This window comes from Apostichopus japonicus, chromosome 20, assembly GCF_037975245.1.
Source record: "Apostichopus japonicus isolate 1M-3 chromosome 20, ASM3797524v1, whole genome shotgun sequence".
Classification (NCBI taxonomy): domain Eukaryota; kingdom Metazoa; phylum Echinodermata; class Holothuroidea; order Aspidochirotida; family Stichopodidae; genus Apostichopus; species Apostichopus japonicus.
The window spans coordinates 8,140,487-8,163,260 of record NC_092580.1 but is presented as its reverse complement, the minus strand read 5'-3'; the positions used below and the strand labels follow the sequence as shown (position 1 = coordinate 8,163,260).

The 22,774-nt window shown below is 37.3% G+C and overlaps 1 protein-coding gene and 2 long non-coding RNA genes across 9 annotated transcripts; 2 read left to right on the top strand and 1 right to left on the bottom strand.

The window, feature by feature from the left end:
* Positions 1–968: 968 nt before the first annotated feature.
* On the bottom strand, positions 969–22,733 carry LOC139960813 (uncharacterized). Of its 5 annotated transcripts, none has more exons than XR_011790599.1 (8): positions 22,460–22,733; positions 12,231–12,340; positions 6,474–6,506; positions 3,675–3,735; positions 2,955–3,038; positions 2,282–2,433; positions 2,039–2,089; positions 969–1,755 (listed from the first exon to the last, which is right to left on the bottom strand). It is a non-coding gene; the product is annotated as an uncharacterized lncRNA (long non-coding RNA). The 5 variants fall into 5 exon arrangements; XR_011790600.1 differs by lacking the exon at positions 22,460–22,733 and adding an exon at positions 16,347–16,683; XR_011790601.1 differs by lacking the exon at positions 12,231–12,340.
* LOC139960809 (uncharacterized) lies at positions 5,457–21,653 on the top strand. Of its 3 annotated transcripts, XM_071959374.1 has the most exons (6): positions 5,725–5,762; positions 15,188–15,252; positions 18,156–18,209; positions 19,400–19,499; positions 19,913–20,182; positions 20,485–21,653. In XM_071959374.1, exons 1-6 carry the CDS (start codon positions 5,740–5,742, stop codon positions 21,194–21,196), a joined length of 1,224 nt encoding a protein of 407 aa, XP_071815475.1. In that variant the 5' UTR covers positions 5,725–5,739; the 3' UTR covers positions 21,197–21,653. The 3 variants fall into 3 exon arrangements, with proteins under 3 accessions (XP_071815476.1, XP_071815475.1, XP_071815477.1); XM_071959375.1 differs by lacking the exon at positions 15,188–15,252 and having other exon boundaries at positions 5,457–5,762; XM_071959376.1 differs by lacking the exons at positions 5,725–5,762; positions 15,188–15,252 and adding an exon at positions 15,282–15,577 and having other exon boundaries at positions 20,485–21,652.
* Positions 7,818–11,786, top strand: LOC139961800 (uncharacterized). The gene is made up of 3 exons (XR_011791022.1): positions 7,818–8,170; positions 9,552–9,691; positions 10,352–11,786. It is a non-coding gene; the product is annotated as an uncharacterized lncRNA (long non-coding RNA).
* Positions 22,734–22,774: the final 41 nt, after the last annotated feature.

Here is a 22,774-nt window from a genome sequence, read left to right as displayed (position 1 = left end):
GGACACACCTTTCCAATTCGCACGTTGTTATACTACAACTAAGCAAACATTCTTTTTATGGAAGAGGACACTGGCGTGTGGTTGCTACCCTTTACATGTGACGGTGGTAGAGGTCAGTGGTGACAGATTTTTTTTTTATCTTGAAATAAGCATGTTTTTTTTTGTAATATATAAAAGTGACAGGTTTCATCAGTATCCCCATTAAGCAATTTAGGCAATGAGCCTAACGATAGGCCTAGCGAGATCAGCTAACTTATGGCAAGGCATGTACCGACATCTTGCCTGTCGGTAATAAAAACGAGAAAATTAAGGGTCTTCAATTAGTGAATAGTTTTGAATGTGCCCCAAATCGTGTATCTTCTCAAAGTATTGTTTCACCATTTAAAGCTCCAGATCTACCGCGTATGGTTCTTATAAAGATCAGTTCATAAATGCCCATGATCCACTGTCTTCTGTGAGGACTGTGACCACATCCTACCAAACCCCTCAGTACCCCTCCGCTAATCGATACTCAGAAACGATGCTCAGCCGTACACTACAGCTAGCTTCAACTCACATAAACCTTATCTAATTCTCGTCGCTGACAATCTCCGAGAACTGTAGTTAAATATCAGTCCGACGTTTGGAAAGATCACGCGAAGTGACCACACGGATTTTTTTCCTGCTACCTACTTTTGGGTCACAGCTCTGCTTTGCGGACCATCACTATCGCGATACTAATATAATGACAAGATCATTGTACGATTCAACTTTGAGAAAACATGGCAACCCCTCCCCTACCAGTGATCATGGGAGATCTGATCCGACAAAGTTATATCCCGGAGGTACAAAGACGCGTTCACGTTAAAGAATAACATGAATGTAAACCAGTAAAGGGAAATGTTCGGGAAGGGGGTAGGGGAAGTAAATGCTTATCAAGTTTGAAACTTAGTAACCATGTTTAAACTATCTAGCAATAAGAATTAAGGTAACAGTCCCTTTCATGTCTTTATTCAGTGCAGTTTACACTACGCGGGATCGATTGGTTACATGTATCCCAACCGAGTATCTGGTTAATGTTACCCCTTTGCAAAAGAGCGAGACACAACATTACACCACTACATATGGAAGAAGGTTTCAAGTACAAAGGGTTATTTTTTCACTTCCGATAATCAAATATATACAAGCTGCATGTGTTCATGTATACAGAATATGGATAAAGCATTGTACACAACAATTAACACTAAACTCGGTTAATTTGCATTAAACATGATAATCACGGTTAAATTAATGATAGGGCATATAAAATAAGTGGTTTTTTGTATGTTTTGCATACATGCATCTTATTATATATAATGATGGTCTCTGAAGGTAGTTGTGTATACTTAAACATTACAAGAAAACATTCCTTTCCTTATTCGGAAAGTGCACGTGACCTGATGACATATACAGACTGATCAGTAACTTTTCCATGAGCAAATAAAAAAGGGGGCGTACTTGATGTTCTAAATCATGAAATCAAACAAAACTGACAATCATATTGAAGCAACTACTTTGAGTTAATACAAACGCATACTGTGTATATGTCTTACTTTTACATAGTCATAGATAACTATCTACAGCCAACAAACATGTAACTTTGTCCGATCCTTTATATTATGTAACAATCTTTTCTCTTTTTGTTTTAAAGTTATCAGCCAACGTGAACGCAGTTCAATCTCCAATGTTTACCGTGAGTAACCATTTAACTGCAACAGCTGATTCGGTAAGATGAGTCTGCAAGTAAAAGTCAGATCAGAATATGGTAGAACCTCCATGCATTCTTGTGAGGGACGTTCACTTAATGATGGGAAATAGAAATCACATGTAATGTGACAGGAAGTGTGACATGTCACATCCTTTTGTATTCGGAAAGTCAATAGTACTGTCATTTTAATACTTAAAGGTGCCTTCTTTTGCTGTAATATTTATGCAATATTTATTTATGCAACATGAATCGTTAAGAAATTTAGACGAGTTGTATACGGAGTTATATGAAGTTATGAAGTTATAAACTTACCTAGATTCGATGATATTATCATCACACGTAAAGAGGGTATGGACCAGCAGCCTATATATTTAAAAAAAAAACATCAGAAAACAATTAACGCCTCACAATTTTGATATATTGACTAAATTACCTTCACCTGAATATAATTGTTTTCATATTGAAAGCAGCTCATTTATTAAGACTATATTTATGGTGATTGTGTACTCTTATTCTCCTATGTATAGCGTACACGTTAAACGCTATGAGACTCACCCTATAGCCTCCGAACGACCCCCCATAATAGCCACCTCCGTTTGACGTTAATAGTAACATGCAGAAACACATTGCAACAAACACAATAGCGATGACAATAACGAAACACAAGCTGCCAATAATGATCCCAGCAATGGCCCCTGGAGACAGACCTGGTAAAAATAAAACTACGTGCATAATAAATACGAAATCGAAGGAAATTCAGTAAAACTTCATGAAACTTGCACACTATATAAGAATAATTTCATCATTCATAATTCCAATTCATAAACGTGTGATTGCAGTGCTTCCTATATACAGCGGCCCGCCATCATATATATACACACATCTCTATACACCCTGTCTGCTGATGATATAGCACTATAGCCTTATATATATATATATATATATATATATATATATATATATATATATATATATATATATATATATATATATATATATACATATATATATATATTTATATGCCTATTTATATGCCTATTTATATATTTATATATATATATATATATATATATATTTACCAGCGACCTGCCTGGAAACCAATACGGGTTGAAAGGTGCATGTGTGGGGGAGGCGGGTGTTGGTGGCCTGGTTTGTAAAGTCGTGTTACCACTATTAACCACTTAACCAGAGTTTGCTTCATGAGCCTCACTGAAGGAATCAAACTTACTTTCGGCGCTTGCATCATCAGCCAATAGAATGACCAATATGAGTGTGACACGTGTCAAGCAGGTGAACCACTTCGTTGCCATTGCTACATTCCGAAGAATAAAATAAGATATGTTATGTTTAAAACTTATCCCATCTTTATCCTGATACATGCATGGTATAGTAATACTGAAAAGAAAATTTCAGAAGCATATTATTATTTATTTATTGATTTTACTGATGAAGAGAGGTAAATATTCTACTGAATTTTAAGCATGCATCAGTTTGAAAGTATAGGCATTCCATTTCTCATGCCGTTTACGTGATTCGGATAATTTAATTCGCTATAGATTTCTCTCCATAGTTTTTACTCCAGGTCTGTTTTGAGGTTGTGAAATTGTTGAATATTCAGATATGTTCCAAACCAGCTGCCTAGATGCTCCGCTAAGCGACGATGCTTTCACTTGTATTTGACTTTCTAGTGTTTTATTTACAAATGACTCTTGAGACATAGAACAGTACATTATAGCTTGCCATTCCAATGGCCTATTATGTTTAGACGTGTAATCATAGTACAGATGCAATCGCGATTTGCGTTATTACCCACCGCGGTCGTTCCCTCTCCGCTGTGACTCTGTAGTGAGAGAATGTCAGTTAGGCTGCGTGTGCGTGTCAGTGTAGAAGGTGAATCTGTTTACCATATTTCTGTTGAAAATAAAACTGAAAGAACAAACCGACTTACCAAGAGAGATGGAAATCTTCAAGTTGTATTAATTTTCTATTAATTCGGTGGCAAAATGGTTCTGAAATGAAATTTCGTCAGTGTGCTGAAAAGTGATATTCTATATAAAAAATAAAAAAAGGACTGTTGCCAAGGATTTGATACGCATGCCTGAATAAAGAGTACAAACTATCAATAATCTCATTTAACACAGTAACGTAAAGAATTTATTTTACTATCATAGGTATTGTATTTAACAATAATAGGTATTGTATTTAACAATAATGGGTATTGTATTTCACAATAATAGGTGTTGCTATGCACTAAGAACTATCGCATAGTATACCAAAATAGATTCTTTTGTCTGTTACCCTCCCTCAGACCAAAAACTTGTTGACTTAACATTAACATTCTGGAAGTTTTGAATACTATAGTGGACCTTTCGTAATAGTTATACTCCACCTATATTTGTAAAGATTCTCGGCATACTAAACATGCGTGTGGTATACAGGCGTGCTTGTTATGTTACGCACTGTGCATTTCTATAGCGTGCTATTGTAAAGGATAACATTGGTCTTAGTATCCACCAAGTAACATCACGTAAAATTCTTCCATAAATCTGCTAATTTTTTTATGATTATTCCCCTCTTTATATATTTTTTAAAAGCAGCATATTTCGGAAATAATGCAGCCTATCATATATATATATATATATATATATATATATATATATATATATATATATATATATATATATATATATATATATATATATATATATATATATATATATATATATATATATATATATATATATATATATATATATGCAGTAGCTTGCCCGAATCTTTTTCACATTTTTGCCCGACAATTCCATGATTTTCTTTATTTAGCATCGTGATGCCCGAATATTTCCGTGTAACACCACCGTAAGCGCAGCTCATCTGGGCTACCACGCGTTTTGCACTATCGCCCAAAATTGACTGTATACTTGGACATCCCCGACATGAGTGAATATAAGAAACTTTTTTTTCATGGATGGTGGGGGGGGGGGGGGAGGGAGTGCCTACAAGCCTAGAAGTACAGGGTTATCATATTCTTTGTTATTTTTTTTTATACTTTTTTGTGAGACAAATTGCAGTCTCACCCGACACAGCGACATTATCCCGCCTACGTGTCGTTGAACAATGTATGTTTTTTCTGGAAGTATAGCTGAGTACTGTGTTAAAATAATAAATACGGTAACTAAATAGGAGCTTAACAAATGTTCTGTCCTATTTTTCCCCTTCAAAGTGTTACCATTTTTTCTTCTTCTAATTTACCAACTTTTTGGGGAAGTGTAAATTTCTAAAACGTGAGATTATTAAATAAAGAATGTTTAGATGCAACTTGCAAGGCCTCAGAAGGGCCATTTCCGGCAATCTGAGAGGCATATCTTGCCAAAAAATTTCTTGTACGCTATGCGCCAACCGATGATGGCGCTCCGCTTAGATAGTGTCACGGGAACTTTCGGGCACAAAAGTTTCTGCCCCCCCCCCAACTGAAATGGTCCCGTACGCTTATGTTCCTGTACTCATAATACATGTTGCCGGGAGGGATCATAAGCATAAAACCACAGAGAAATAGCACATTGAAGGGTAAAATTGAATGATATATTGTTCCGTTAGTCTGAGGTATAGAATATTGTTCGCTCTTTGTTTGCAAATATGCGTTGGCGATGCTTCAGTATTTATAAAGTATTGATGAAAGACGTGTTGTGCAACATATATTGTGGTATATAGTTATTTTTTATACAATCATCATTACACTATATAGCAAGGCAAGAATTTTAACACTTATTTGACTCTCTTTCAGGTCTATTTAAAATAAAAGTATGCCTTTTTAAATTGTAAGGAATTATCATATTGTGTGTGTGTGTGTTTTACTTGCTATCTCTTACAGTTCAGGATGTATCAATTTTTAATTTTCTTCTCTGAAGTCGTTCTTTATATTCTACGATTATAGGTGTTTCAGATCCTCATATGAATACAACTTGCAAACTGATAGGGGGATGTAAGGAGCTGTCCGAGTTTGAGGCCTGGTACGCATGCGTGGTGATCGGGACAGTCGGTAAATAACTGTGGCAAGTTATATGACTTCAGTAATATGAAACACGTGAAAGTGGTTTCCCCACTTTATTATTCTTAGCTAGCGGTGAGCATTCATTAATGGAAGAACTGCAAAATTAGAATGGTTAAATGTAGAAATATGTCAAATGTATTTGGTTACCTTTCGTACCAAAGTGAACTTGGAGCAAACAGGTGTGACATCATTGTTGCACATTAATACATAATGTTTTGTTTTCCTTTAAAATTTACGTCTAATTTTATACTCCACAGTTGCATGCATAATATGAATGTACCATAGGTATTGGTATTTTACTTCACATCCCCTTTAGACAAAATAGTAACTCTATCAATCCAAGGTGAAATCAATAGACGGAAAAATAAAGAAAAACAAACATAATTTGTCAGTGTGCAACTATGACATCACGCCTGTTTGCTTCAAGTTCACTTTTGGTAGAATATCAGATAACTTCAACTGTCAATATCTCAAAACGGTACATAGGATTTGAATAGAAATTTCACCAGAATGCTTAGATTATGTTCCTCTTTAATATATCAAAAAGACATTTTTGTCCGGCATATTTTATGCTGTTATACAATGCACGGCTTTCTTATTGCCATCCAATGTTACCTAGACCTATTAATTATCACGACACACTAACACCATATAACAGACTGCCCTGTATATACTTATCGTTATGTAGTTATAACTTACCTAATAAAGTATTAGACGTTGAACTCTTCAAAACTAATATAAAAAGGAGTAACATATAATGATCATGGTCAAAACGGTAAAAGTAGATATAAAATTAATAGTAAAATGGATATAAATTCGTCATTCTTTACAATTTCTCTCTTAACGTCTCTGTTTTTTCTTATCTCTAACCGTGTCGAAGATAGTTGTGACCTCGAGAATGTAGGCCCCACAAGGTGCTAGTGACCATATATACATGATTTGTCCTTTCTGTATATGCAGTAAATTCAACCAACAGGCTAAGGTCATATATCCTTCAAATATGCTAGTAAGCAGCAGAATGGTCACTCATGTTCTATTAAATAATTGACTGACAGCCACCGTAAAGCATTCCCTTTCTGTGATATATATGCTAGTCTTAAGTTTAACTTTTCTCAATGCCTCTCGTAACTCTCAAGGACTAGAACAACCTTCTTACAATCCTTGATTTATGACAATTTTGATATTATAAGATGCTTACATCATGCAGAAAGAAAACTGCTAAAACAACAGAATAACAGGATCAGAATAGATAGGACCGCATAATACCGATGACAGCGTCATCCGATATACCGCCCTTACTTTTAACGACACTTTGGTTTACCGAATAGGCGGGTTAATATCACTGGAACTGTGTGTCACTGTAAATGTATTTAAGTTAGACCACAACGACATCCCTCTCAACCAGTTTGCTAGATACAACTCCAAATTAAATTAAACATAAGTAGAACTTTCCGCTAGCCTTCCGAGGGCAGCCTCGTAGACAACACAGCTGAAAAGATAAGTCACGTGCTTTGTCATTACGGTTGCGAATGCTCCATGCGTATTTTGACACGCGCAAGCAATAATACATGAACAAATCGGTGATCAAAATCCTGGACGCAAAAACCACTTTGTTCCAATGAGAAGATCAGTCTAACTCCACCTGTATATACACGGTGAGAAATGAGAAGCATATGGACATAACAGTATTTACTAACAACCACTTTTTTGCTTTTGAACTAGTTTTGGTAGTGAGCGGGTGGGGGGGGGGGGAGCTGTAAACAACTGGTGATTTTTCTCAAAAACGAGCATCAGCAGTAAATTTAAAATAAACCATTGCGTTTCATGCAACAATTGGCGATTTTTTTCTGTTTTGTAATATGTAAGTTTAATGCACCAGTCAAACCTGAGGAGGGGAGGTGGGGGGGGGGAGAGGGGATCGATGGCGGCTAAAACAAGGTTTCAATGAGAGGACACTAGTAAATATGAGCTTAATAATAATTTATTCTTTAGTTTTCCAAATAGACGAAGATTTCAAGAAATTGTAGACCTTACTAATCACGTAAATATACACTCTTAAAACGACCTAGTCATTTTTCCGACCAGAAAGTCTAGTCAAAATAGTTTTGACTAGAAAAGGGTCGACTTGATTAGATATTCTCGTTACGGTCACTCTGATCTAGTTAATTTAACCAGTTTCGGATCATATCAGCTAACAAGTGACAAGGTACCCATAGTTACAGCTGAGTTTGCGCATTGCCTGTAGAATTCAGACGTTCGTCTTTGCATTCTTTTCGACGCGCAACCACCGCCAGGCTAGACTACTTCTACACTAAGATGGACGAAAACGAGGACGATTTTGTTTCAAAAACCCATACGAAATGGGGGTTAACAAAAGAAAATCGACACATTTAAAGGTGAGTGCTACAATATGCTATAAAATGTGCTTAGTATCCTGCAAAGGCAACATTCTGTGAACGTCCGTTCGTTCATGCAATGAGGATAGCCGGTATAACGTTGAAGTCATGTAGACTAGGCTTAACGTTAGTAGGCAACATCAGTTCAAAGTTGTGTGCATTTTGTACCAGGTGTGTTTAGGCTACTGTCGTTTGGTTTACTAACGCACTAAGTGCCTACGCTGTCCGACTCGGCCTTATAATGCTAGGCATAGTAAGTAGTAGGGTGCTCCAAAATTTCGTGAATTGAAGCCACGGATTTAATTGTAACCTCACGATTCTTTTACCTTATGCCATCGCAGTTCGTTCCTGGGATATATGGCTAATAAACTCACGATTTTGTATCAAATAACTCTTCTCTGTCAATCTGCGTCCACTAATACAGATGTCAGTAGTAGTAGCATGGTGGGCTCATAATTGACGCACTTAAGGATTTGATCAACGATGTCTATCAAGGAAAAATCCAAATCACTCAACTGTATGTGTTTTTTATATGTGTAGTACCTCAGAAATGTTATGATCCCAAAATATTTAAGGTTCTGTGCTTATGCACCGTACAATTGAGCAGAATTTGACCACACAATGTCTGCCGTGTCAAGTTCTTTCATACCCCTAAATTGACACATTCGTCGATAAGGTAACTGTAGTGTAGGCCTTAGTATACATCCATTGACTTTAGATGCTGTTTGCTATGCTCTCAGCCTCTAAGCTCAGACAGGTCAGGTCCCAGAGAGTCATGTTATCATATTAAGGTAATGTTGGTTATTTTTAGGATGTAAGATTTCCAAATGCCAAAAAAAACGTGCAAATCTGGGAAGGGGGGGGGATGTTAAAAGCTTAAAAAATACCACAATTTGGTCAGCAAATAACTGAAATGGATTCAAACTCATGAAATGTGTAATTCTGCTTGACTGCAAAAAGTTTAGGTGGCCTGCTGTATCGTTGCTAGTAATAATTGAAGGTGCGTCAATTACGGGGGTGCGTCAATTATGAAGCCTTGACTATACTAGTACTAGGCCTAGTAGTACTGAGTTCTGAGTAGGCCTAGTACTACTACTAGTAAGCGCTTTGAAACGCTGTATTAAACGCGATATAGCCTAAGTGTAATTTATTATTATTATTAAGAATATAATTACTGCTGTTTTTGAAACAGTACAGAAGCTAGGTGTGTCAGTGCAATGTGACAGTGCTTCATGCACTGCACTATCTATAGACACCCTATGTGTATGCCCGTGCTTTGAATTAACGCTGCAATTTGAGTTAGTTTAAACAGTTGATAACATTTAACGTTGCATGTTTGAAGCTAACTACAGTTGTATGTACTTTGTTTTGCAAATTCCAGACAAGAAGAAGCTTTCAGTGGCATTGCAAGTACTTCCACTTCTGTTTCCTGCGGGAACTTAGTGTGATGTAGTCGGAAAGAAGAAGAAGCTGAAAGCAACTTTAGCAGAGGCAATGCAGTATTTTGTGCAATGTGTACAGGTAACTACATTAAACCACTTATCCCATTTTCTTAGAACTGGAACAAATAGTACATGTACTTGTGCGTTGAAAGATGTACTAGGGGTGACGGTAACCAATCAGAAATACACTTCGAAGTTAAGGGAAGACAATTTTGATGTGTGATTTGTGTGAATGTGTGTGTCCAAAACTACTCCCAAACTGAAACTTGGTCTGGAGATGCTCTATGATGGACTTTGTGTTAAGATAGATTTCCATGGATATTGTATTAAGAAGGAAAGGTTTTCATGAACTTGCAAAGTCCACAGGTATTTGGACCATCAATTTGGACCATCTGAATAAAAATTATAGTTGTGACTGAAAGTCAAAAGGTTGAAAGTCAAATTGTCAAAACATGTTTTCTTGCTATAATTAAAAAAGATTTTTTTATTAAATACAAGTTTCAGTTGGTTTAGATTTGAAAATACTTCAAGCATACCTGAGATGAAAAAAGTGTGACTTGAAGTATCTACAGTATAGGATATCTATTAATGGACTTACATTTCAGTTTCAAAAGTCAGTAATATGAATTTAAAAATGGGATCAGATTTTCTTGCCTTCACCCTTTGCTTTGCATGTGAGAAAAATTCACAACTATCACTGCATATCTTGTTTATTGTTTTCACTATTTCATCACTGCAGATTGGAACCAACTTGCCAGAGTTCCTGGCTAAGGTTAGCCAACGCAACCATTTATTCTAATCATTGGAGAGAACAGAAGGAACCCAGAACAACAGTTTGTGATAGTCGAAAGGATGGCAATACCAGCTAGTTCTCTTATCAAGGCAGTTGATCTATGTTTCAAAGTGTTTTATGTACTGGCTTTAACTACCCTTGGGAGCCTAATAACGTGTGGGATTTAATTCAAAAGAACATTTACGGGCTGGGCGAGGGGAAGGGGAGGCTAAGGTCAACACCAAGTGTCTTGGCCCTGAAGAATTTTGTATCATGCAGTGCAGAAACTTCAAATGAGATTTAAAAAGAGTGTGCTTACGATCCATGTTTATAGTATTGACTGAAAGCATTAATGTTGGAATGCTTACCTTATATTATTTGGGCCAGCATGAAATTTGTATGACTGAGTTTGCTCCAAATATATTTTTTTATAAAGACTTTACAAAACCAAAATATAATTCTAATAGTGGAGCTGGTTAAGCCCTTTTTCTTTTCTTTTAATGATACCCAAGACCAAATACTTTACAGGCCATCATACTTCAGAAACTCCACTTGGTTTTGACGAGCTTGGAATCGCCTAATATTTTAGAGGTTCATGTGATTTGTGCAATAATTTTAACTTAGTTATATATGTTTGAAATAATATTAAGAAATGTTATATTAATGGAACAGTATTTCAAAATTTACAAATGTTATTCAGACTGACCAAGATTCAGTAGAATCTTAATAAATTTTAAATGGTTTAGAAAAAATTGATTTCTGACTCGAAATGTCAAATTTTTGTATGTGTACATAACCCATCATGTCGTAGCATTTTTGTGCCCCCCCCCCTACCAGGACCGTTTGATATGCAGCAGGCCATTAAACCTTGAGAGAAAAACCAAAAACATATAGTAACTATCACATTAAATGTAATGATAGTGTCTTTGCACGATGTATATATCTTACCATAGATGACTGGAATCATGCGCCAACTGAAAATTGAGCCACAAAATGTGCTTGTACGTTTTATGAACTTCATTCAACATTAATTCTGGATACAGTATAGTATTTCATTTTAAATTCCAATAGCATTCAGAACGTCTGCAATGGTGGGTCTTGCTTTCCTTATATATAAATTCACCGGATTTTATATGTCTGCCCCTGACTATTTTTTAGAATCAAATGAAAAACCACTGGCCTCGAAGGCCTATTTAAGAAGGCAATGATCTAGTCAATTTTGACTAGTATGTAGTCAAAATGATGAGATGTTTCTGGTCAATTGAGAACAAGGTTTTCTAGTCACTTAAAATGACCAGATGTCTCTAGTCAAAATGACGAGGATCTCATAAAGTCATATTTTACATGGTAATCTGGTCAAATTTGACTAGATTCTAGTTAAAAATGACTAGGTATTTTTAAGAGTGTATACACTTACGTTAGTTGCATAACACAAACTTTACATAGAGTTACATAGAGTTAATTTTGCATTAGCTCTTGAACCTCATTTTTGACATCTTATCAAAAGCTATGTGAATTAAAAGCAGCCGTGCATCTTCTGGGTCAAGTCTCTCGATGCCAAACCATTTAAAACAAAACTCTTATGTAGTCTTTGTAAATTCAAGCCAGATGTAAAGTTGTTACGAATTTTATGATTATATGTCATGTTAGAACTATACGGCGGCTATCTTGATTAATAGCGCCCCCAATTTGTCCATGGTAATAATATTAATATTTTTTCATGATAGATATCATTCATATTATTCACATAGATATGAAATTATGTACTTTGAAGTAAAAAATCACCAAAGAGAGATCCCCAGGGCGCGAAAACCAACGAAGTTGATCCACTCTCAATCAGGCTTACCTCGGGACTGTAACCGTGTATTCACTGACGGTGGGCATCGTGTTATGTACACAATGAACATACATTGATGTGACCTGATTTCGCACTCGATAGATTAATATGTAAATGACCTGTGTGGTACAAAATAGTCACTGAAAATTAAGTGAAATATTCAAAAATGTTATCCCTTGTTTTCTCTTCTTTGTTCCATTTAGGCTCCCCAAATTATACTATCTTAACAAATAAATATGTCCATGGTGTGTCGTTCCAATGAAACCATTAATTATTCTTAATCGAAAGGACAAATATAGCATAACTTCATTTGCATATCACGCTCTGGGTCTAGGTTTGTTATTCTTAGCAAGTGATTAACCGACTAAACAGCTGAATCTTTGGGTTAGATATGCGAAGAGGAATACTTCGCATCATCAGGGCCGGATTTACCAATGGGCAACGTGGGCAGCTGCCCACGGGCCTCCACAACAAGGGGCCTCCACATACTTCATGAAAAAAAAATATATATAAGGGGAAATTTGAAGAAAACAAATTAAATGTAGGCTGACAAATATCATCAATCAAAATCATATTGCGCGCGGCTTACACCATGCATACGCTTGAAGTCATATTCAATTTTAATTGTATCTCTTTGTGAATGGTAGAAACAGCTAAGTGGTTGTTTTCCCGTTATTGCAAATCACACGTCGGCAGACAAACATGATTGGCCTAATATCCAAAGTCATCAGTCTCAGCGTCTATTTTCTTTAGAACTAGGTTCAAGGGCGGTGGAACCGGGGGGGAGGGGGAGGGCACAGGGGCCACGTGCCCCCCCACTTTTCCTCAGGTTAAAAATGTGCCCTTTTTCTACATAAAAATTGAGGTGTCTCAAGTAAGCAAGAGGCCAGGGAACCAAAATGACCACTCGGGAAGGGCCGTTTCCGACCATCTGAGGGTTTTGTAAAACCAAAAATTTTCTTGTACGCTCCGCGCCAACCGATGGTGGCGCTCCGCTCAGATAGTCGTGTATACAACCTTGCGATTCCTGGCTACGCCCCTGACTTTTAATGAATTTCTGTGGGTCAAACTCAAAGCTATTTCAAATGGAAAATTTTGTTAAGGTATTAACAAGAAATAAACTCTAATTCGGAAGATTCCTACGTGCAACTAGCATGATTTCACCTCATTTTGTCGATCAAAAGAAGACTTGTCCCTTGTTTCCCAATTTGCACACTGGATATTGCAGTGGTAGTATGCATATTTTCCTTGAGAGGGGGGGGGGGGGCGTTGATGGAGTGATGTGTATACGCAAATAAGATAATACAATAAGAGTTATAAAGGGTACTAAATATAAGGCAGCATCAGTCCAATCGAATTTCTGCAAAGTGCCCTTTGATGTCGGTGCCCCCCCCCCCAGATTAAAAGTGCTTCCGCCGCCCTTGACTAGGTTAATGGTTTTGGTTGAAACATTTCAGTACACCCTGACAGTGCGCCTGTCATCACCTCCCTCTAGATCTCAGACAGGTATTGCTAATTGATTCTTTTCATGTGCAATGATGAAACAACTGTCTTCTCACCCCCTCTACACACACATACACAGGCCCGTGCTCGTCTGGGCAGTTGGCAATTGGCATTAACATGTTCGTCATGAATCATGTCAGTCCAGTCCAGCTAAAAGCAAGTTTAGGCCCTGGGTTTGAGTTTTTTTCGGCTGTCCGGGATAATTAGCATATGTAGGCCGATCAAATTCTTGGAAATGGGACAACAGCCCCTTTCTCCAGAACCCAATTTCTAGATAACTTTAGTCATTTTTGACGTCGGATTATGAAAGAAAATGCTCCATATCCCCTTATAATGGACCCTGACCTGATATTCTAACCCTAACCTTGATTTTGAAAACATTTTGCAGTTTCCAGAGAGTGAGAGAGGTTGTAGCAACCTTTTTACTTGTACTGAAAATTTTGCAGGCAAACAGGCCTACATACCGTAATGAAAATTCTTCAGAAATCACAAAATTTACTTCAGAAATCACAAAATACTGCACCATTTCGCATCCAAGAACCCTTAATTATTGGAAAAAAATACAATACCCCTCCCCTTACACACCTCCCCCAGGACGGCGATCACTGGAGGGGGGGCCTCCACCACTGAAGGTTGCCCACGGGCCTCCACTTGTCTAAATCCGGCCCTGCGCATCATCATAATAATATAGTAGCCTACATTGTGCAGGAAACAATTAATTCATTCTTTGGCTGAATAATTATGGATAGTAGCAAGTACATGATTGTTGCATATTAAGATAGTAATAATTCGACTGCTCTTTGCAGTTTTCAAAGCTGTGCCGTTATTTACCCCATCCGTACCAATTACTGGTTTCGCGTCATCTCAGACCAGGCCATTTTGTGGCGCTATACTACTTTTAACATACCTTTATAGTTAGAATATAACAAAATGAAGTAAAACTGTTAGCAAACTGCTTATCCACTAGAGAGCCTGTGTAATAGAATGTGTAAAAGTAAGTTGGCCTGACGTTTCGATCCTAGCAGGATCTTCTTCAGAGGCTAAAAATTTCTATCGGATTAAACTAACTACAACCACTGTCTCAGAGTTATACCAAGGTACGTCCCTGTGAATTCGAAGATGGGCCCTGATATAAGTTAGCCTACATTGTGTTGTCAGCAATTCAGTGGTTGCTTTCAGCTACTCTTTTTTTGTAGAAATATACGAGCTTCTTTTCAATAAAATTGAATGGAACTTCAATGATATTCCTTTGTGTGCAACCAAGCATAGCAAACAATAAATGAACGCAAATATTTTTTAAAGGAGTGCTTATCACTGTTGTTAATCTGTACGGATAAAGCGCGTATAGTCTATGAAGCGTGGGCTCCATATAAACTTGTTGCCTTGAACTTCTGTGGAGGACTTAACACGTTTGTAACTGTCATCGTTTGTAATACAATCTATAGCACTCTTGTATTTTACAGTGGATCTGTCAAGGAAGGTTTAATGGCAACTCCCAGGAATGCTACAGTTATAGTTTCCATTCGTGGTGAGTAATATTTGTGACTCTTTTCCAAAAAAAAAGGAACAAAACAAGAAAGCTGTTTTTCAAGAAGTTTAGCCTTCTGAGTGTATTAGGGTTACATGAATGCGCTTAGTGACCAAATTCTTTTGTGTGTCACTTAAGGTGATTTTCGGATTAGACCCAGGCCTGTAAAAGCTGGCGGGAAAAACAGTCCCCGAGGACTATATGAGCCGTGCTGGAGTTTTTTCTATACATATCAAGGGTTGTTGGGGTTAGTTGCACTAACATGACGCCTTATTTAGTTACACCATTAAAGGAGGAAGTTATTTTGACAGGAACTTATACGTGGGTAAGTCTACAACGTTAACTTTGTTTCACTGTGACGTATAATGTAGTATCACGTGCACAAATGGTTTACTGTCAATATCATTCAAAAGAGCCAATATGTAAATAGACATTGTGTCCAAGCAACCTGTAATACCACGTGACATACTTTATGTATAATTACATAGTAGGCTTGTGTGATGTGAAGTAGCAACTCGTTATGTTTACCCATGGAGCTATAAACCAGGTTTATAGCTCCATGGTTTACCTAACCTGTTCTATATCAAGTTAAACGGTCATACATGTATGAAACCACCCAAATTGAGTACAAAACACACTACCCCTAATATGCAAAGGACTTTGTGTTTCTGTGATACAATCAGTGTTATGTTACTATACTAACTCCTATATCTGATTGTTCATTTTATCATGCAATTACTTTACGATGTGAAGGTAAAGTAGGGCTTTTCCATTCCCTACAGCGTTCAATTACTTATAGTTTTGATTTGATTAAGGTAGCATACGCCTATAAAAGCCCCACTTGGACTTACACACTAAATCAAGCAATGTGGTCTCTAAGTCTAGATAGATGTTCTCACTAGCTAAAAGCTACCCATTACTGGATAGCTGACAAGTTGGCCTTTCATGGCACCATCAATGTTCCGTATCATGACCTTGAAGATTTTTTGCTATGAGGCGGTGAAGTTTTGGTCACTTGTAAACAAACCTCTTCACTCAGTAGTATACAATTTTCGTACGCTGCTCACGGGAGGAGTAAAGAGGGCTAAACTTACCACAATTGACCCTCATGTACTTCCATTCATGACCTTTAGCATGTAAGCCACAAAAACAAGATCCCGATTGAAACATATCCAAAAAAAGATGTTCTCCTGTTGCTTTTTGGCACTTTCTCTGAAACTTTCGGGTGGATTGATATAGACTCTAATAGCAGTATACCAACTTTAAAGGTGAAGCCTCGTAAGACAAATTTAAGCCACTATAGTAAAGCAATCGCTGTATTGCAACATCGAACCCAAAAGAACTACACACCAAGTGGGCAACAACCTTATACTTGATAGATACTGGACATAAATTTCAACTATACCGTAAGCAGTATTACACCGCATATAGTGTGACGTCACGTACGTGGAGGCGAACATTTCGAAGTAACAATCAATCGTTTAATTAAAGATTGGCTACGCATTACCTTCATTCCTTTATAGTGTCTTTAACAATATGTAAAATTATCTAACCTTCGGGTGATCACTACCCCTCCCCTCCCCGCCCCACACCCCCCCCCCCGCGTTCAGTGGGGCACATGCCATCAGAGACTTGGCTGCTAGTTTCATTTCTTACATGCAGTTTACAACCTGTGGCTATGCACGCAGGCTCCCTTTACCAACAGAAAACAGTTGAAATGCCAGACAGATAAACAATAAATACAGTAAAGGGAAATCAAGCATTTGTCAGATACAAGCAACATTGCAACTTCTACAGATTGAGATCACTTTTGTGATGGTTTGGAGGATGGAGGTAAATTGCGATTGATTAATTGTTGTGGGTAGGGGGGGGGTGACACGCCCTGCTGTGGCCCAGGGGGAGAAGCTCAGAAGCTGCAGCTTGTTCAGATATTTTTTGTTCTCCTGTAACAATGTTGACACAACTATATATCACATGAGTTCACTCTAAAATGTATTATAAATGTATCTGTTTCTTCGTCATGTTTAGCAAATTACTTTGGGGAGGATATGAAAGGGTGTTACTAAACGAATGACAATTGCGTTACACATAACGAATGACAATATGTTGTACACACTAAAAAATTGCGTTGACTAAAACGAATGACAGTAATGACAGCACAGACATTTGCTTCAACCGGATATCACAGTTCAGACTTCGTGGGTATCTAGATCTAGTAAAGTACGGACAAGATAAAAACGCACCTTATAGTAAGCGAAATTGTAAGTCTGATTTGAAAAAGTAAATGTAACGTCATTTTTCCCATATTAATTGTTAGAAACTAACAATACTATAATCTTGAAACGGCTTCAGTTATCTTTCTATATAAATCTACAGAGGTAAAAAGCACAGCACTCAAGCGCATTCTCACACAAAAACTTTCCCTGTGGTTTCTATCCGTAAATTACACCAAAACCCTGAAACCACGTAACATGCGATTTTCCTCAAATCATTTTTGCTCAGAAAACCAATAACCGCATTTACTCCACTCCGTTAATCATTCTCAATCAATCTCTTCTCAACACTGTCCTTCGTTGTCATTCGTTGTCATTCGCTGTCATTCGCTGTCATTCGCTGTCATTCGCAAATGATAATTAACCCTGTACAAAGTCAATTGTCATTCGGTCATTCGCTGTCATTCGTTTTAGTCTGTCCCGATATGAAATCCCCTTATCCACCGGTTCATAAAGTTCCACTTGGTTCTCATGTTCTAATGGTTAATGATGGTTATATCACCTCACATGTATGTACTTATCACACACCCCTGCACCTAATTCATATCATTGACCACTTCGCACCTGGCAAGTACCCACATCATCTATGAATAATCAAACGTGATAAATATTATCTTTCTTTCTTTGCAGATGTAAAATCACCATTTACCACAATAACACCAACGACCAAGGTCAACAACCAAGGTCAGTTTGTTATTCTAACGGTTGTCAATTGATATCCAAGGGCCCAGGCCTTCCTTCACATTTGGGCAACTGCCCACCCCCCCTCCCCCACCTTCCCCAACTATTTTCGTTTGTATTTTATATAAGACTTTCAGTACTTATATCACTATGTAAATATCTCTTCGTTTTTTTTCGATAAAGTTGATTTGTTATTCGTTAGTATTACATTCATATGTCTGTGATGAATTTGTGTATTGATGTTGTCATGTCCATTCAGACTAAGTAATTTATTCTTTCAATGAATTTCGCTGACATCACTTTGAAGTATGTTATCTGGATTACTGGAATAATAGTCAAAGATAGGAGCAACAACTTGTTCACCTTAGAACCATGATCTATTCAACTGTCATAGCATAATGCAACAAGCACATAAAGTACAATCACAGCCGTGTACGGCTCTGAGTACAATTCTGAAATACTTCCCTCACTTAATAGCGCGTGACATGTACACAGTAAACACATCAGCTACTCACAACGTTGCGGATAAAATATCTTTGAATTACGAGTTGTAGTTGTTCACAACATATGTCACAGAACTTAGGCATACGTTCTCCATGCAACATCGTATATCTCAAATATATCTACATGCGTTCCAGATGATATCGGTACATATTATTATCATGTAGCAGTAATCCAAATAACATTGTACGGATGGTGGTAGCCTACTCACCATAATTTCATCCAAATGATTATACATATCAAAGAACGTTCAAATTACTAAGACTTCGCGCTTTATGTAGGCCTATCATACATAGATGAATATTAATAGGTAATGTACTTACACGCTGGTTTATAGGACTATCCCGACTGGATTATGAACGAACCTTTAACTAGCTAATTATTGTACATAATTAAGCTAAGTTAGAACAAATTACTTACGGATTGTATGGGAAGTTGGGAACCATGGCAACGAAGCTTAAAAAGGGGGACATAATGGCAGATGTACTGCTGAGCACAACGTCATCTTTTCGTGTATGGAGAAAAAAAAACCCACAATAATAATAAAGAAAATAACGATGGCGCTATCAAGCAATGCTAGTGCGACAATACACGTGATCCTTTCTGCCCCACTTTGCTACATGTCCTTTAATTTCACGAATCATAAAGCTCACTTATCTGTATTTATATTCATATCTATATTTATATTCCAGAGAATTCATTGACGTTGCTGTGGTTTATAGTTCCTTTCGCGTTTGCTTTCGTTTTTTTCATTTGCTTCGAGTGTCTTATGCTTGGGATTCCATGTAGAAGGTAAGGCGAGGACCTGTTTCTCTTCTTCTACTTAATTTATCGTATTTTTTTTATCGTATTTAATTTATCGTACTTATTTTATAATTTATCGTATTTATCGTATTTATCGTAATTTATCAGTATTTTAAAAGCCTCAAATGACATAAATGAATGAAGAAGAAGAAGAAGAAAATACAATACAATATTGCAAATGGGGTCATTATTGCTTAATGAGATGTGTTCCATATAGCCTGCTAGGCCTGTAATATGACAGGATCCCTACTATATAACCTAACCTCGATATCTACCCTTCCAACCTCCCCTACCCTTTAATTCTACCCCGTCTCTCACTTATAACACCATAAGATGAGATGCATCTATAATCGCATGCGATAAACTACTAATATATTAATGCTATTTATTTAACTTAACAGGAGGAAACATCGGATCAAAAAGCCATCCTCTCGGAATAGAAGTAACGCAAAAACAATAAGTGATGTACACAGCACAATAGATAACGATAACATGACGTCATATGGCGGTCTGTCGACGACAAGTATATCGTCGTCCCATGATGTCATCAGACAGACCTCAGTGACGGATTCTTGTAGTATATGTGGCAACACTGCCAGTGGTGACGTCATAATGGGCGTGTCTTCCTTTGGACGTAATAGACACCGTCATTATCATGATCATAACAACAGGTTAGAATATACATAAACTATAATACATATACTAAAAAATTAGCTTAATTTATTACTCGGCTTCACATAAACATTGCCATGTGATCCAAACACTGTTTGGTCTTATAACGTCCAAACGTCTTTAAAGTCGTTGTGGATATAGCATATATATATATATATATATATATATATATATATATATATATATATATTTATGTGTGTGGGTGTATGTATGTATGTGTATGGGTGCTCGACACACATATCTAGGCTTTGGATACTGAGGTGCACTTGTAAACAATAATATTTTGTCTTCTTATATACAGAGTACCAGAGGGATCCGGCCATGGGAACGCCTTGTTCTCTTACCATGTCCCATTAAAGGACCACAGTTCTCCCGATTACGTTTACGAAACAGACAGCTACGATTTCGAAAGGTCATTAGAGAATTCAACTTACGGTGCCCGACAGGGTCACTATGCAGATTGCTCGTCCGTTTCGGAATTGTACACAGCTCGCAGTACAGATTTCGAGGACGACCCTTATACTCCACGGTACACACCGACTGTGAGTCGCAGTGTCAGCGAGAGGGTTGAAGTGGACGTTAATAATGATTCGCTGGAAGAAGATTTGGCAATGACGTCACCAATGACGGCGTACTATCCAGGAGTTTACGCAGGTTTATATCCTGATGGAAGCATTGGGCCTGCTTCACTCTCAACATACAGTGGCCAATCTAGATATCAGTCACAAACTAGCAGCGACTTAGCAGCAAATTCATCGTCTAGTCTTGTCAGTGGTGGAAGGTCAGAACGGTTCCACCATCACAATAACCACCACCACCACCATCATCACCGAGACAACAGTAATAGCGGACGTAAAAACTATAACATTCGAACCGACAGATCGTATACAATTCCTCCTAATATCGTTGAACACACTAAACCCCCTCCTAAGTATGTCCCTAGACGACCTCCATCCAATAACATTAGCAGTTCTTTTGATGAGATTTCTGTCACGGCGAGAGGAATTGTGTGAATGTTAACAACAAAAGGGATTCTTTCTCCTATAAATGCCACAGACATAATATATGCATTCTCTTAAACAAGCTGGGTGACGTCAGCAACACAATTACGATATTTGTTTCATTGCATGGCCCGCTGTACTTCTGCACAGTCTGCGAGCATTGTACGGAATTTATATCATAAATACTTTATTATGTATTGGTTAATCTGTGACATGATTGACAGCAGAAAGGTAATCTTACATTGAGTAGATAAACACCATGAAAGATAACATTGCACGAAATATTTAGAGACATGTTATCGTTGAACTGAACTGTATTATGCAAACAGTATTTAAACACACAGTTTTGTTCTAACTTGGTACCATATTTAAGTTCATTATAGAATAAACCTTAATGGTTTATGTATACTGGTGTGTAATCACGGAAATATATTCTATTTCATGAAAGAGCAAGGCGTTGTTATCCATTCTCTTCCTGTGATTAACCTTTGTATCATTTTTTACTAGTATTCAACATTTGGTGCACATCCCCTCTCCCCCTCCCCTTACGGTATGACAGGGAAATAAATGATGAATACTGCCAGTCTCAGTTTGTAAACTTGCTCTGCGGTAAAAGTACATAAAATTAATGGGCTCTCACAATTTCACGACATAATGAAAAGAATCACAAACACGTAGATCAATGTGTTTCAAAATGGTGGACAGTGGACACCATGAAGTACAGTATATTGGCACGAGCAGTTTATATTTGCTATATCTGCTGTCATTACCCGCACACTTAGCACCATAGCTTTAACGTTACACTACACCTGTATAGTATCATGTCCCACCTTTCTTACTTCTGGAAGACTGAGAACGGAATGACTTAAAACGACCAGGTGTTACGTTTGAACTAACTCGGGTGTATCTCCACATAATTGAAGATCATGATACAGTAATTCAAAGGGATAGACGTTGAGTCTGCGATTCAATCCTTCGCTAATCTATTAATATACTACATCATCTTTGATATAGGGATCTGAAGTTTCAATTGATACCATTCTCGCATTAATTAAGGAACGTGAACTGATGGCTTGACGGATTGCCGTCCATGATACGTCCATCAGCTGTTTGCCAACAATGTAGAAAAAAGTAACATTATACCTGGTAGGTTGGGCTATGGTATCGAAATAAAATATTAAAGAACCTGAAGCAGTGTAATGTGCATTAAACATGACAGGATAAATAAGTTTCTGATTTATAAAGAAATTAATAGGAGAGAGTTAATGATTCTACCTCCAAGTTTATATTTCTGCGCACAATTTGAATAGCTCACTTCCTACAGACCGTCCAGGAAAACTCTAGTTGTAATTCGGAGATTGCAGACTAATCCATACACATCTGCGCTTGTACTTTCGCTTTCTATTTTTTATTTCTCCATACGAAGCCACGACACACCCAGTTCGGCATGATAAATTAAACAATATATTTATTGTGATAATTACTCACTTGGGAGGGAACTTATTTATCAGTCATCAAACATCTGGAAACGAGCAAAATAAACACGCAAGAAATTGAGTGACAGTGTTACTATGGTCACGCGTCTACTAT